Source organism: Rhopalosiphum padi, chromosome 2, assembly GCF_020882245.1.
Source record: "Rhopalosiphum padi isolate XX-2018 chromosome 2, ASM2088224v1, whole genome shotgun sequence".
In the NCBI taxonomy this organism is placed as follows: domain Eukaryota; kingdom Metazoa; phylum Arthropoda; class Insecta; order Hemiptera; family Aphididae; genus Rhopalosiphum; species Rhopalosiphum padi.
The window spans coordinates 67,930,668-67,946,372 of NC_083598.1; the positions used below are offsets into that span (position 1 = coordinate 67,930,668).

The following is a 15,705-nucleotide window of genomic DNA, read 5'->3' on the forward strand; positions in this document are numbered from 1 at the left end:
AAAAATATATATAATAAATTGCCAGTTCGGCAACCAATAATAATAATATGAATTGAATAATAACTAATAAATAAAACAATAATAAAAACTCACATGTATAGTTGGTACATGGCTGGCCAGCTGCTACCTATCCTAAAATAATACACGATTTTCACAAACACAATACACAATATAAATAATAATATGAAAAATAAATAAATAAATAAATACGGCGATTAGCGCCTTAACAAAAAGGTATAGAAGATACGGCGATTCACGGCGCACACAATATAATAAAATTAGTGGCGATTCGAGCCTACGATATAATAAAATGGAAATATTAAAGTGGCGATTAGCACAATAATACCTACACAATAAAATCAAAACAGTGGCGACTCGCGCCTATGCAAAAATATAATAAAATTAATGGGGCGATTAGTGCAAGCAAGAATATAAAAAAAAGGTGGGCAAGTGGGTATCCCTCTACTCTATAGTAGAGATGTGGAGTAGGTCACTATAATGGATGTGTTAAATTTGAATGCAATGACAGGTATCATTGTATATGAAAAACAATTCTGAACGGAGATGATTTGTCAGTCTAGGATATATTATATTATTACTTATAATTGTAATATATCATTATTTTACGTGATTTTTAAAAAAATTAAATTTCATACGCTCATACATTTTTTTCTATATTGACACTTGAATTTTTTTTACAGTTATTTGAAGAAAAAGTTATGTAGAACCTATAGTATTCGTTGGCCAACACTAATAACTATATTGGTCAGGGACTGGAACCGTACTGAAAAGAACCGGGATTGGTACCGGAACCCTTTGAATATTGGGAACCTTAAATTAAATTAATTTAAAAATCGGTACTTTACTGAAACCGTTACTTTTTTGTAAAGGTTTTTTACGATTAATTTCGGTTTTGTAATAAATTAAAATATAGTATAGTATAGATATAATTTATAGTAGTATATGATAATAATAAAAAAAATTGATGATATTTTAAAATTTTAAATATTGAATACTGATATAATAAATGGTAATTAGTAAATAATACATAACAATTAAAGTAGGTTTAAACTAGGTATAAAAAATAAAAATAAAATGAAAAGAATTATTTAAAACGGATTTATGCGCACTAGTGATAGTGATCAGTAATTTTTTTACTTATTTCTTCTTTTCCTTTGTCCTAAACAATTGATAGGATATCTGGTTGAAAATTGGTAATAACCTGCCATAATTAATGCCAATTGACACTACTAATATTTTATAATATATTTTTAAAAATCGAAACACAACCAAATTTTTCTTATAGAAGTATAAAACCTAAACAGGAAATGTATTTTTCATTTTTTAAGAACCAAAAAGAAACCTATACCGAACTTTTGAACCTTAATGAAACTGGAACCTACTGGCCACGATTGGTGCCAATTAATTCCGTTTGCGGTGGTGAGAGAATATTAAAATAACGTATTAATAATTTAATTATTAATTATAAAAATATAAAATAATATTGTTATATACTTATTACTTATATTAAATATACGAAATTTATCAATTTTTCTTTGCTTATCAATTCTACAGTACATACAATATGTTTATTATAAATATTTAAGTATATATATACATATTAATTATATATTTATGTCTAGACTTACTGATTCATCATCGCCTCGCTAAAGCTATGTGTATGAAATTTGGTCGAAAGTTTCATTTTATGATATATATTACCATATAGGTGCACTAAGAATAATACATTTTTGTAATATTCACATTTTAAAAAGAAGTTCACACAGACTCATATAAAACGATTAATTTGTTTTCCATTGGGTTGCCGTTAGTTAAAACAAATTTCTATTGGTAACAGCTGACTAATGGTGGTTAATAAAAATTTTAATAATAAAAAAATTACAGTTAAATTGTTAACATGCCAGTTTGTATAATGATTAATATTTCCCGAGTTTCAATATTACCTATACAGTTGACTAGCTGAATAACCCAACTTTGCCCGTATGTAGTTTTTTAGCGTTAAAAATATTATATTATAGTTAAAGGTTGTTTTTATTGACATACGCACAGTCCCTAGAGTACAGCGTGTAGACCACCAAACTTACGCACCCATCCCGATTAACGACGAACCATTCTCTGTGGTTTTGGACGCATTGGTTATTATTTTCCGTATCGATGTTTCAAGCATGACACAAAAGAAAAAAAAAACCTTTTATATTTCTTTAGATCATGGTTTGAACTGTTTAAAATATTTAATACATTTCATTCGTTTCACTGTTATAAAACTGTGAAAAAATCAAAAAAAATAAACAGAGGAAATTTCAAATTGTCATTGATAAATTGCCATATCTTTTGTTGTTAAATCATATTTATCGAGGACTTTATACATCGAGTACTGGAACCATGGTTTAGAAGAGTAATAAACTAATAACAATAATAATATTCATAAGAATAAGTTAAAATAAATACAAATTGAAAAATTAATATACCATTTTATTTTGTAACGTGCACAGGACAGTAAGAATGATTTTGGGGGGGGAGGTTATTATAATGTTAATTTTCAAGGCTATATATTTATATTATTACCATATATCGCGAATAAAGATATACGTGCTAATAATATATATATAGTCCTGTAAAATCGTTAAGATTAATGACTAAAGCAATCGAACCTTTTCTCTGATTCAATCACGATTAACAAATAACAATTATTATTTTTTAGTATTTCCATTTTCTTTATTTTTTTTCTCTTGTACAACCAAATACTCTATATGACTTTTAGAGTATTTGATACAACGTACGTTGTACAAGCGTCAAGCACAGAATACAAGCAACATACAATGCCAATACAGTGATAACGTCAATTTTATTGTTTCTCGAGATAAGATAATAATAACACCAAGATGACCATTGTTATCTATAGCAATTATTGTGATCTGTGATTGTGAATTACTGAATCGTAATCACAATTATTGTCAATTGATATTTAATATTACATTGATTCCGACCGTCGTTGCTTTAGTACTTTAATAGTGCAGGAGCATTGAGTGAATGCTGGACATTGGCATACCTAAAACCACGTCAGAGGCGTAGTGGATTTGTGCAGAGTCGCTGTGTTATAGAACCGAACGACAGTATAATAGTCGTGGCGGGCGGCGTAGATAATTACGATAAACAATAATATTATTGTCGTCATCATCTCCGGCACAACTACGTTGTAATCGCTGTCCGACTGAAAAACTTTTTGGGACCGCACTCACCGACATGGACGGATCGACGACTAGTGAGTCTCTCCGCAATGACAATTATGATCAATATAATAATTGATAATCTATTATGTATCTTTATGTAACAATTTCATCTCGTTGTAACAGTATTTTGTTTGTGACTCACGGGCTGAGTAACGTTTCGAACGATTTTGAAAATATCTCTATGTAGTCTGTTACCTCATAATAGATAACTAAACCGTTCGATCGTGCCCCAGTCTCGTTACATATATTTTGTTTTAAATCCATCAGTATTCTGTTTAATTCTTTTTTTTTTTCTGTCCCTGCTGGTCCTACAAGAAAAATGTCAAAAGCCGATCAACTCCTGTCAAAACTACCACCGCCAACACAGTTGCCAAGTTTTGTCACTGACGCTCTGAATGGTAACAGTTCATAACTTTTAGTCTTTCTCTTTATTGCTATTTTAATCAATTTGAGAAGTAATTACTTTGATTTTTTTCAATAGAACCTAGAGCCACCCAATCTAACCCTGTGTTGAATACGACAGACGTGACTAGTCAAAACTTTCACACTCCAATGTTTTCGTATGTCGACCTGGATAACCATGACATACCTAATGACCTTTATATTATGTGGTTAATATTTATTTGTTCACAGGCCTGTGATAACTAGTAAAAATGAAGAAAATGTGGAATTGCCCACAAGTCCTTCCAATGAAGCAGTAGCCGATAAAACAGTTAAAAATGAACAATCATCAAGCAAAGCTGATTTGTTTAACTGGATGAAGGGCAGTAGTTCTAGTATTTTTTCCATGGTTGCTGAAAAAGCAAAGAATTCTGTAGATGCAGTACTCACAACATTAGACCCACAAATGAAAGATACATTGAATCGTAAGCGAATAGACATTCAATAATTTAAACTTGTTTATTACAATGTTATATAATTACTGTTTGTGTTTTAGCCAATACTTTTGATAACACTGATGTGGTTGTTGCTTCTGAAAAAGAAATTGTCGTTAGTGCAGTAAGAGAAGGCTTTCAAAAAGTTTTTGGAAAAGCAGTTGTCAGGTAGCTAACTATTTTACATAACTAATTATGTATTTTATACTTCACAAGACATAATATTGAGTTTACTTTAGAGGACTTGAAGCACCAGATCAACCATTTGCTGCACAATTGGTTGGATTTTCTGCTGCATCCAAAGCCACAAAATATTGCATCGATTCTGTTAGATTACATGTGGTTAAAGGTCCTGTCGTCTCCTTTGAAAGATTTATTGTAGAACCAATAGAATCCAAGTAAGTCGAATTTAATTTATAAATATGTTTGACATTAAAATTATAATGACAGATAACTTGTGGACTTCTTATTTTACCTAATATATTTAGCAAGACATTTTTCAAAATGAATAACAAAACTCTTTCTTCAAAGGTCCAAATATTATATTTTGATTTCAGTCAAATCAAATAAACAATTTTTTTTTTATTAGATGGTATGAATTTGGTCTTTTGAAACTTAATGACATGGAACGAAATATAGATTTAGAAGTATACACTCAAAGTGTCCCTGTACCTGCAGCAATTGTTGGCTTGATTAGTGACGATACACCCAAAGACTATGAACACATCTCAACTGGATTCAGTATACCGGTTGCACATTTCATGGCCAGCAACTTAAAAGTAAAACAACCACAACCAATTAAAGACTACTCCAAATATTTTTTTACATTCCAATTATATTTTTTAGGTACACCCATCTGAGTGGCAAGAAGTAATGACTGGTGTTAGCCAACGATCATCTTTATTAGCCGCTTCTGTATCATTGGCCATGTCGTACAAAATTGCATTAGAATGATGGAATTTTTAGTTCAGCTTGAAAATCTTTATTAATATAATTTTTAATATCATTATCAATTATTATTTACTGTAATAAACTGTTATCAACTTGTATTCCCCCTCCCAATGGATTGTGATTTTTAATTTTTATTATTTTTATTTTTTATCATGCGCACGCTGTTATTAGATATATATTTGTACAATATGTCTATACTTATTACTTAATTAAAGAATCTAATAATTGCTACTTAGTTGTTATTATAATAATGTCTTCACTTTATATGATATAAATCATCAAGTAATATAGTATACAATACTCTACTCACATATTAATTATTGATAAAATTCAATGATATATTATATTTAAACATTAGATGAATATAATGCATTGACATGAATTATTATAATAAGGCAAATTAACATAAAATGTAATAGTAAGAGAGGTCTTGCATAATTGATTAAAATAAAAGGCTTAGCATTTTATTTGGGAGCTATTATGGTTTTAATATTATCACTAATCAAATATACATTACGTAATGAATTATATAGACAACAGACATATTAAAGTCATTTCAAATGACTCATCTGTATTGTGAACAGTAACACCATAACATATTTAGACATATTACCTACATTATTGGCTTATAAGAATGTATATACTATATAGTAAAAAAAGTTAGTTGACTGAATAATACATACCATGTATATCAGTATATGCAATTTGTGAATGTTTTTAAGTATTTTATATGCTTTTCAATTGCACCAGTAAACTTAACGGACTTAAAAGGTGACCATATAGAGATGGCAAACCTATGTATGTACAATTGCCAGTTTAAAAACATGTAAACGATTTAAAAATGTATACACATTTGATTTAGATAAACAATTGAAAAATATCAAGGCTTAAAATATTAAAATAATAATATTAGGTAGTAACTGAGGTACCCAGTGATTTTAATTATATCTATACCTACCATAAAAAGGTAAGCAAGTAGCAAGTGGTTACCACTGCTGTACATTAGGTGTCAAGTGGTACTTGTTATTGAGTAAATTTAGTGATATAAAAACTTATTTATTTAGTTACTAAAAATGATACTACAAAGTCACAAATAATTTATGCATGTGCAAATTATATGTACCTGTACTCTGTAGTATGTATATATTTTGATATTCGTTATAAATATATATTACATTAAATATTATTGTTGTATAGTATTCAACTATGTGTTTAAACAATTTTAAAATAAATATTTATTTTAAAATTGTTAAACCTGATGTCTAGCCTGTAAAGCTGTAACTAACGTGTAAGTAAATTAATGTCGGTAATTAGTTACCTAATTATTATTTTGTTGAATACTAAACTTAAAAATTTTAAATGCTTAGTTTTGTAATGCCCTAGTACACGACTATGGTAATGTCATGCAGGTAGTATTTTATGTGACCAAAGATACTATAAAGTTCAACGACAACAAATTTAATCACCTATACCGGCTATACCAAGCTAATATAATATACACTCTATGGCATATATATTTGCAACTATGGCGTTTGGGAGTTTATTTTCGATTTTCTCGCCTTCTCGGTCACAAACGATATTCCAATTCATTAGCAATAGGATTCAGTGTCTAAACGAAGACAATCACCTATCTAATCACAACACATTCACAATAATTCGCCATATCCGTAGTACAATAAAATGGCAGAAAATTCCATCGACATAGTTTTACAAGTATAGGTAATTGAACAACTCATAATGTACCATTAATAATTATTAAAAACAGCACTGCAGAAGAATATATTGACGCTGAGGCAATGGTGATGGTAAAAGACGTAGTGCCGGTCAAAGCCCAAAGGATTAAGGAACAGAAGTAAGGAATTCGTTGGGGACCTGTTTAGTTGCAGGTTAGAACCGGATGTAAATGCCATATCGCTACCCACTCCTCGCCGACGAAGATTTGCCGCGGCGTGGAAACGTGTAAGGCGGGTTTTGTGGTGTATGTGTTACACCCGATGCGATTAGCGTCCACGGGCCCAACCTTTAACCTTTCCGAAGACATCGGACTGGACAACGGCGACGCAAGGACCAAGTGGATACGAGAAAGAGCACGGATGGACAGCACCCGGCGATGTGTCATACTGTCATCCATACACGTTCTCTGACCACTTGCACCACGACCGGTTCCCAGGCGTCCAATGCACGACCATGTGAAGGCTAGGCGGACGCCCGACTGTTTTTAGCACGTAGATCGACGGACAGCGACGACACGGCGGCGGTTAGCAGTACCGGCGCAGCCAACGATTCCGCCTCGACACTCGATCGCTGTAGGTACTAAAGATCCGACGATGGTGAATCGTCGTTACGACCGCGGCGGAGACTTTGGCACGTGATGACTGATGAGTGATAATAGCAACTACTATAGGAACACGGACGTCAGCGCCGCCTGACTTGCGGAAACTCAATATTTCAAGGTCTGGTGGCCACCGGATGCAGACACGGCCGACGGAACGCCAGAACCAAATCTACATAAAATATATTATATGTCCACTGACTCTCTTTTTCGTCCTGGTCCCGCAGCAATTCCGCCGGCCGAACCACGTCTCTGGTTGCTACAGATTCCGTAACATCACATCTCAAATCTTCGTTCGGTCTATGCTGTCCGTTACCAGTCGTCATCTGCATTGTCGACGCGCTCTACATCGCACACTAACCGCTCGATGTTAACCTTAACCGTCGCTCGCACGACCGAAGCTGTCGCACCTTATCTACCTCCATGGTCGTCACATCGCGTGCTCGAAAAAACGCGCTGGCGACACTCGTCCTATTTTTTATTTATTTATATACTAATATATTATTTATTATTTTGTTTTTTTATCCAAATTATGTTCTTCTTGGAGTCAGACCTTCAATAATATATTTATTTTTTATTCTTTACATTATTCTAAAATATAATATTATGTTGTGTGAGCCACTATAAGCCACATTAAAAAAAAATTTTATGAAAGCCAATATTTTTATTTATACGTTTTGTTTTAATTTTAGTTTTTATATCAGAGTTATTGTGTTGATTATGAGAAAATAAACATCTCAAATAAGTAAACCCTAGATAAATATATATGTCCATTCTCTGAAACAAAATTCTAAATATGCCATAGATGGTATCTATATAGCCATATAGGTACAATCTTACCTACATTTTAATGAATAAATTAAACTCCTTACTTTTTCCATATTATAATAGGTACTGTCTATTGGTATTAAATATTAATTGTTAAAGACTAAAAATTACAATTTCAAGAGTAGGGGACGGTTTTGGGCAGTATGCTAGTGACATAAAATAACAAAATAAGCCTACTTGGAACCCTGGATAATATTTTGACCTTTAAATTTAATAATTAGTCAATTCACTATAATTAAATATTAAAAATAATAGAGAAAAACAGATTTTTCTAAACATAAAAATTTTGTTACATGTTGTGTATTAGTAAAATGGTGTCAACACATTTGAGTACAAGTCGTACCCACTACGTTCTCTTAAACAGTATACCACTATACTAGGATGACCATATTAGTGTATAATAAAACAGAGCAAATAATTTTGGTTTAACTTTAAAAACCCCTTCAAATATTACAGCGATTTTTATATTTAGAATGATATTTTAGAGATAACATTCACAAATTATAAATGGTAAATATTACCCTTGATGCCTTGAGGGGATTTATTTATATTACATTATTACACCAATAAAAGACATTTTAGATTCTTATTACTGGCAACTGTTCATCATCATTCCATGTTATACAAATAACTGTTTTATAAGTAACTAACTTTGGTTTTAACAATACAGTAAAATTAGCTTAAGTAGCTATCCTGAAGTTTCCATGCTGTTTTTTGTCAGTCCCTACAATAACACTTTACTAAACAATGAAAAAATCCCATGTCAAAATGTTTGATTTTTGTTCAGCGGATAATAATACATTTTAGTAAAATAATAAAAATATGATTTAATAAAAAATTCTGGGTTATGTTAAAAAAATAGAAAACTTCACTAAAACGGATTCTCATAATTTCAAGCAAACAAACATAGATACTTATGTTAATATAAATTAAATATAATAAAATAGAAAAAATAACTATGACTAAATATTTGAATGAATTTGTTTATTTATATTATGTTAAATTATATTTGATAATAAGTATATATATTTTTTAATTTAGGCAAATAAGACTATCTTAGAGTGTTGCCCCTTTGAAGAGCATCATAAGCGAGTTTTACTATAGTTCATAATTGAATACAAAGGAAAAACAGTAAAATATTATTATTTTCCGTGAATAGACTTTAAACAGACATTATTAAAATGAGACTATTAACCAAAAACGGAACAAAAGTGTCCTGCTCTAAGTTTGTCAAAATACGGTGTCATAATGATCTAAAAAAAAATAATCCCGTTTTAAAGATATGTATGATCCCTTTATACTATACCAACTATAAAAAAAAATGTTAAAACTGAACATTATTATTTAGACAATTTTATAAGAAAAAAATAATTTATTAATTTATACAAATATATAAATATTTAATTTAACAGGATAAGTTTAACCTTACATTTATTGTTTCATTTAAACATTTCACAGTCAAGTTATTAGAGGCCAAACAAAAATCTGCGTGCTTTAATAGCACCAGCTGTTGAGGCGAGAGAGCTATCTGAACCTGCTCTAATTTCAATTTCAGCTAATAAAGCATTAACATGTTCTAATACCTAGAAAACAAAATAGAATAAATAATTACATAATAACAAAATACAATAAATAATTCAATTTATACTTTATTTACTATTAAGGATTGACAAACATTTGTCTCTGTATCCTTCCACAAATCACGACATCTTTCTGCCAAAGAAATAGCTCGGTCATAATAATGTAAATCCATATAATAATGTCCCAAGTATAAATATATTTTGCTTAATATCAAATTCAACTCAATAGTATTTCTATTTTTTATTCCAACTTGCAAAGCTCTTTTAGTCATCACACTAAAATGTTCACGGGTTAATTCATTGCTACAATCGCCATATCTATCATAAAATCTATAAAAAAAAATATATATATATATATATATACTATAAAATATTTAAAGTGTATGATACTTTTATTATAATATAATCAATTTTTAAATGTTTGTATGTTATTTTAATTTTATTCTCAAAAAAATGAACTAAAAAAAAAAAAAAATTGAATCATAACTATTTTTCACTCCTGGGCGGCTATACCTGATTACCCATCACTCTTCGATGTTAGCCCATTTATACTAAGATCCTTGGGTAGTATTAAAAAGGGGGTCAGTAAATACTGAGTGTGCCTCAGGGCGCCAAGAAGGTTATCCGCCACTGATTAACATCAAAACACTATATAATTATTATAAATGTTGTTTATAATATAATCTTTGTAATCTGTAGTGGCAATACTTTCTTGATTAATATTTCAATGCACTCTAATAAAATTAAATAGCCATAGGATAGCCATTCCTTAGAAAAACTTCAGATGCTGTTACTGAACATGATGAAAATATGATATAAACACTAAACAATATTATCTAGTATAATACCCAATTTGCATTAATATGTTATATTAAAATTAAAATATAATTATAACCATATGATAAAATTTTAAACATTTAAATAATATAACATAAAAGTTTAAAGTAATTAAATTATAAACAAATTATGATTAACATACTTTGCAAGTTTTAGCATTATTGTTCCATCAGTATCGTAAAATAAGGCTTTATAGAAACAAGCCATTGATTCAAAAATACGATCAGCACGCTCAAACATTTCTCCTAATGAAACTAGCATACGATAATCTCTAGGCCTTAAATCACGTGCATGAGTAAAATAAAATAATGCATAATTCGGCAACTTTACTAGTTCGTAAATTTGACCTAAACCATACCAAGCTCTGTAATCTCTTATATTTATTTCTGTGGACAAAAACAAATTTATTAATAGTTATTAGAAATATAATTAATAAGTAAAACATTAAAATAATAACTAACAAGACCTTTAGCCCTTGTTTAATGCTTTATTTTAAATTCATCCCATAGTCCAAAAAGTATTTTAATTTAAATAAATTTAAATCTTAATGTTTTTTTTAATGCAAATAACTATATTAAAACTTAAAGGTTTATTATTATATTTAATTTATTTCTCAGATGAATTTTATCAATTGTTTAATATAACAATAAATAATGTATTTTATTTCATCAAAAATATTAAAGTAAATTAATATACTTAAATAATAAAATAACTAAAATGTATATATTCAAGATAATTTATTAGCAACCAATTAAGTGGCTATATTGTTTTTATTTCACATTCACATCAAAATAATAATATATTAATACATAATAATGTATAAAATGTATTCAGTCACTCTAAAAGAATTTATGCAAAACTAAAAATATTTTTGAATAATCTAAGAAAAAACACTTTTTTCAATTTACATTTATCATTCATAATCTAGACAAAGTATTACTTACTTAAAGCTTGACGATATGAAATAATGGCGGCATAAGAGTTTTTCATTTCAATGTATTCATGTCCCAGTAAAGTCCAAGCAGTTACATTAAATGGATTAATTCTCACAGCTTTTTTAAAATACAAAACTGATTTGGCGTGATCACATTTTAAACTATACATATTCCCTAAAAACAAAATTTTAAGATAAATACCGTGTTGATGATTACATTTGTTACAATATAAAGCAAAATATTAGCATTTTCACACAACATTAGCTAAAAATTTAAGATATTAAGATCTTTTAAGATATTCTTCATTAAAAATGCAACTAACTTTATTAGAATTAAACAAAAAGTTTTAAATTTTGCTTTAAATAATAAATTTCATACACTATTTATTATTAATATATATTACCGAGGACACATAAAGTTTCTTGACGGTAACGATCAATAGACGCTACATACTTGGATAAAACTACGAGTTCATCAGGACTAGTACAGACATACATAAGATTTGATAATAGATCTAAATTATCTATTCTGAATGGATCCATTTCCATAACAGTTTTAAATGATACTATTGCATGCGAGATTTCTGTAGAAAAATTAAAAATTGATGTTAAAAAGTTAATTTATGCATAAACATGAGTTATAAATTAATATTTACCACGCTTGTTATGATGTGCAATAGCTAATTGAGCTTGTAGATATGGCCAATCTTGAAAAACAGTATGGCCCAGCTTCAAAATATCATTGTATATATTTACTGCTCGATCAGTTATTTGAAAATCAACATACATATGTGCAATAAAAAGAAGATGCATCCAATGATTTTCTTTACTTTCATTAAGTCGTAAGTTCAATGCATCAAGCTAAACAATGAATAGTCAAAATAAATTATTGTAAAATCTGTTTTAACTGGTATAATATTTGTAGTAATTACCATATGTAAGTCCTTAATTAATGTTGCTAACTCTATCCAAGCACCCCAGTAACATGGTTGAATTTGTAATGCTCTGACCAATATATCTATAGCTTCATCACATCTATCTATTCTTTTTAACATAACAGCTGTAAGCCATAACAAATATGGATCTTCTCGTTTAATTCGAGCTTCTTTGTGATCACCAGCAGACATATTATTTTCTGATTGAGCAGCTAGTGCTGTAATTTTAACTTTTTTAGTAGTATTGTTGCGTTTTGTAATTTTATTTTTTTTTCCTAGAGTAGTTGTACTGGCTTTTTCAATTCTTAAACTACGTGGTCGTCTACTACATCGTCTTCCTTTAGGAGTGGAATCATCTTCTTGCTGTAGTACAGAGTGTTTTTGATTAACTATGTCAATATCCAATGTCTCTTGAGATTGTGTTTCTTCTTCAGATTCTTCATCAGAATCATCTTCACTGCCATATACATTGAGTATTAATAGTTCATCTAATAATTCCATATATGCTCGCATATTAATTGGTTTAAACGAATCAAATAAGTTAGTTCGCTCATATATACATTCATTGTGAATGCTTAAATATCTAGCCATATAATGCAAAAACATAGATTTGCTGTTATTTGTATGTTTTGCTATGTGTGCACAGCTATAAATATAGTATATAAAAAATATATTAAAATCAATTAACATGTTACATAGATATATAGATATTTAAAATTACCTGGGATAATCTTCTAGATCAAAATATGCACGTGCTTTAAAATACACCAAATAGTCTTCTAAATTTGTAAACGCTGGTTCTAACTCAAAACGTATGAATTCATTATTTTCATTTTCAAATTCAAAATATGGAGGTATATTTTTTAAAGTTATCATTAGTTCTGATAGACTGTAAAAAAAAAGAAATCAAATTATTTTTTATTATTAATATTAGTGTTATGATGTAAACTTTTCATTTATGAACAGTGGCTTTAAAAGCAATACTTACAATTTTGTACTGTGGTGCAAACATCTGTCTCTGGATTCTTGTAAAGCATAAATAATTTCAGCTTTTATAAGCAATGGATCTTTGAAGAACTTGTAAAAAGGAAAGTATATATTGGTCATGATGTAGACGTAGATTTGACAAAATAATACTGACAATTAAATAAAGTTTGTCTCAGTCCAGCAGACAACTGTTTAATCGCTATTGTATGATTGACGAGTGACGACAATAACTATCATTTCTCGTATAAAATATTTATAAGACGTTTCGTTGAGTTTAATGTAAAATTATGATTTACAAATGACACATTTTATTTATGTTATTTATTTACAATAATTTATAGGTAATAGGTACTACAATACATTGACATATAAAACATTATAAAATTATACATTATGATTTAAGTCTGTATTTCATATTTTCGTCGCGAACCGTTGTGATAACTTTAGATAATACAGTATCTAACCGGGTTTACCACAAACACAGATATAGATAATAATTATTATTATATTAAATATATTATCTATATCTGTGACCACAAATCACGAACTAAGATATATCTATCAAATAGTAAATTCTGTCCGTCTATCTTTTATTCCACATATTAGTAGTTCCAAAGTCAATTTGTACGAATCGAATTAATATCAAAACGGGGAAAAGTAACCGCCACGAACTATGATTAATGATTATAATCATACCGCTCAGCTATACAGTTGTATAGTAGTATACTGATTACTGAATACACGTACAGTACAAACGGTAATCGATCAAAAAGTCCCGGGACAAAAAGACCGTGGACACAGGGCCGGATTAAGCTAAAATTATACACTAGGCAAAACAATTTAGGCGCCCTTAAAAGATTCATGTTACTCTATAATCTATATACTTAATTTTTTTTTTTTTAATACTATAGGTATCTAATTGTTATTTGTTTCACTTCATAATTCATAGGTTAGCAGGTCTTTGATATCTCAATAGTTTTATGGCATTATTCATACTCATTACTCATATTTTATATTATGTATTTATTTCTTTAATACAACTTATAAATATTTATACACAAAAGTAATGTTACAAATATTACAATATATTTATATGAATATATATATTATTTATAAAATTTATATTATAAATATATTATATTTCCATGTGCAAATCATTATACATGTGTCTAGTGAGCTCCATCCTGTTAAACAACTTACTGCTGTCTCAAAATAGCTACACAGGCCAGATCTTCTAATTTATTTTTAAATAATTGGAAGTGAATTACGTATTTCTATAACTAATATATTTTATTAATAATATTATGTCTACGTAATTTCATAATATTGTAATATTTTTCAATTATATATTTTTTTGTGTGTGTGAAGTTAGTTTCTATGTTATCCATAAATATGTCATCCTATATTATTTCTCGTCTCGAGCGCCCCTAAAATTTCGGCGCTCTAGGCAAATGCCTACTTTGCGTATACGTTAATCCATGCCTGCGTGGACAAAAAGTCCGGATTCAGTTTTTATAGTCGGACAAAAAGTCCGAAAATACAAAATATTTTATATAATATTTATTTAAAAATTTTAAAATGTTTGTAGACATTATATATTATATACATTATATTATTATAATTTTTTTCGACTCTTATTTTCATCTATAATTATATAATTTATTATCAATTTTAATTTTAATAGATACATATATTTAAAAATATTAACATAGGTAAAATCACACGATCTCTTAGGAACAACAATATCAACATTTATTTGTAACTAAATACATTTCAACAAACAATGAATTTTATTTTATTTATAAATAAGTCAATTCAACTAAAACTAAAAATAAATAAATAGTATATACCTATGAAAAATAAAATATAAATTTGTCATTACTATAAATACCTAACTATAGTGGATTTCCGTTATATTTTTGTTGGTTATAGGTACAAAAATATAATAATATAATATGTGTACAAACATTTTTAAATTTTTAAATATTAATTTTTGAACTTTTTGTCCGACTTTAAAAACTGAATCCGGACTTTTTGTCCAACTTTTTTTAAAACGGACTTTTTGTCTATGGACTTTTTGTCCGCGATTCAGTACAGACTATACTAGTACTCTACTACAGTATCATTTCTTAGATTAATTATCAATTTAATATAATATATATTTTTAATTATAATTTTTAGTGTTCCCAAAAATC

The 15,705-nt window shown here is 28.7% G+C and overlaps 2 protein-coding genes across 4 annotated transcripts; one reads left to right on the forward strand and one right to left on the reverse strand.

Annotated features, from left to right (window-relative positions):
- Nucleotides 1–2,923: 2,923 nt before the first annotated feature.
- LOC132922051 (protein PRRC1-like) lies at nt 2,924–5,308 on the forward strand. Of its 2 annotated transcripts, none has more exons than XM_060985355.1 (8): nt 2,924–3,283; nt 3,557–3,649; nt 3,733–3,811; nt 3,885–4,117; nt 4,189–4,294; nt 4,366–4,524; nt 4,716–4,905; nt 4,973–5,308. In XM_060985355.1, the coding sequence occupies exons 1-8, from the start codon at nt 3,265–3,267 to the stop codon at nt 5,078–5,080; spliced, it is 987 nt and encodes a 328-aa protein (XP_060841338.1). In that variant the 5' UTR covers nt 2,924–3,264; the 3' UTR covers nt 5,081–5,308. The 2 variants fall into 2 exon arrangements, with proteins under 2 accessions (XP_060841338.1, XP_060841339.1); XM_060985356.1 differs by having other exon boundaries at nt 3,567–3,649.
- Nucleotides 5,309–9,200: 3,892 nt separating this feature from the next.
- On the reverse strand, nt 9,201–13,957 carry LOC132922055 (cell division cycle protein 23 homolog). 2 transcript variants are annotated; one of them, XM_060985362.1, is made up of 9 exons: nt 13,512–13,957; nt 13,245–13,412; nt 12,521–13,169; nt 12,245–12,449; nt 11,993–12,172; nt 11,599–11,763; nt 10,797–11,040; nt 9,895–10,147; nt 9,201–9,820 (listed from the first exon to the last, which is right to left on the reverse strand). In XM_060985362.1, exons 1-9 carry the CDS (start codon nt 13,628–13,630, stop codon nt 9,704–9,706), a joined length of 2,100 nt encoding a protein of 699 aa, XP_060841345.1. In that variant the 5' UTR covers nt 13,631–13,957; the 3' UTR covers nt 9,201–9,703. The 2 variants fall into 2 exon arrangements, with proteins under 2 accessions (XP_060841345.1, XP_060841344.1); XM_060985361.1 differs by having other exon boundaries at nt 9,886–10,147.
- Between the last annotated feature and the right edge of the window lie 1,748 nt (nt 13,958–15,705).

What these genes read in the sequence shown, in the direction of transcription:
- LOC132922051 (XM_060985355.1), top strand. An exon ending in TGTCACTGACGCTCTGAATG is followed by an intron (nt 3,650 to 3,732) that starts GTAACAGTTCAT and finishes TTTTTTCAATAG; the next exon opens with AACCTAGAGCCACCCAATCT. An exon ending in GTAGAACCAATAGAATCCAA is followed by an intron (nt 4,525 to 4,715) that starts GTAAGTCGAATT and finishes TTTTTTTATTAG; the next exon opens with ATGGTATGAATTTGGTCTTT.
- LOC132922055 (XM_060985361.1), bottom strand. Translation starts at nt 13,630, where the DNA reads ATGACCAATATATACTTTCCTTTTTACAAGTTCTTCAAAGATCCATTG. An exon ending in AGAAACTTTATGTGTCCTCG is followed by an intron (nt 11,764 to 11,992) that starts GTAATATATATT and finishes TTTTGTTTTTAG; the next exon opens with GGAATATGTATAGTTTAAAA. An exon ending in ATAATGCTAAAACTTGCAAA is followed by an intron (nt 10,148 to 10,796) that starts GTATGTTAATCA and finishes TTTTTTTTATAG; the next exon opens with ATTTTATGATAGATATGGCG.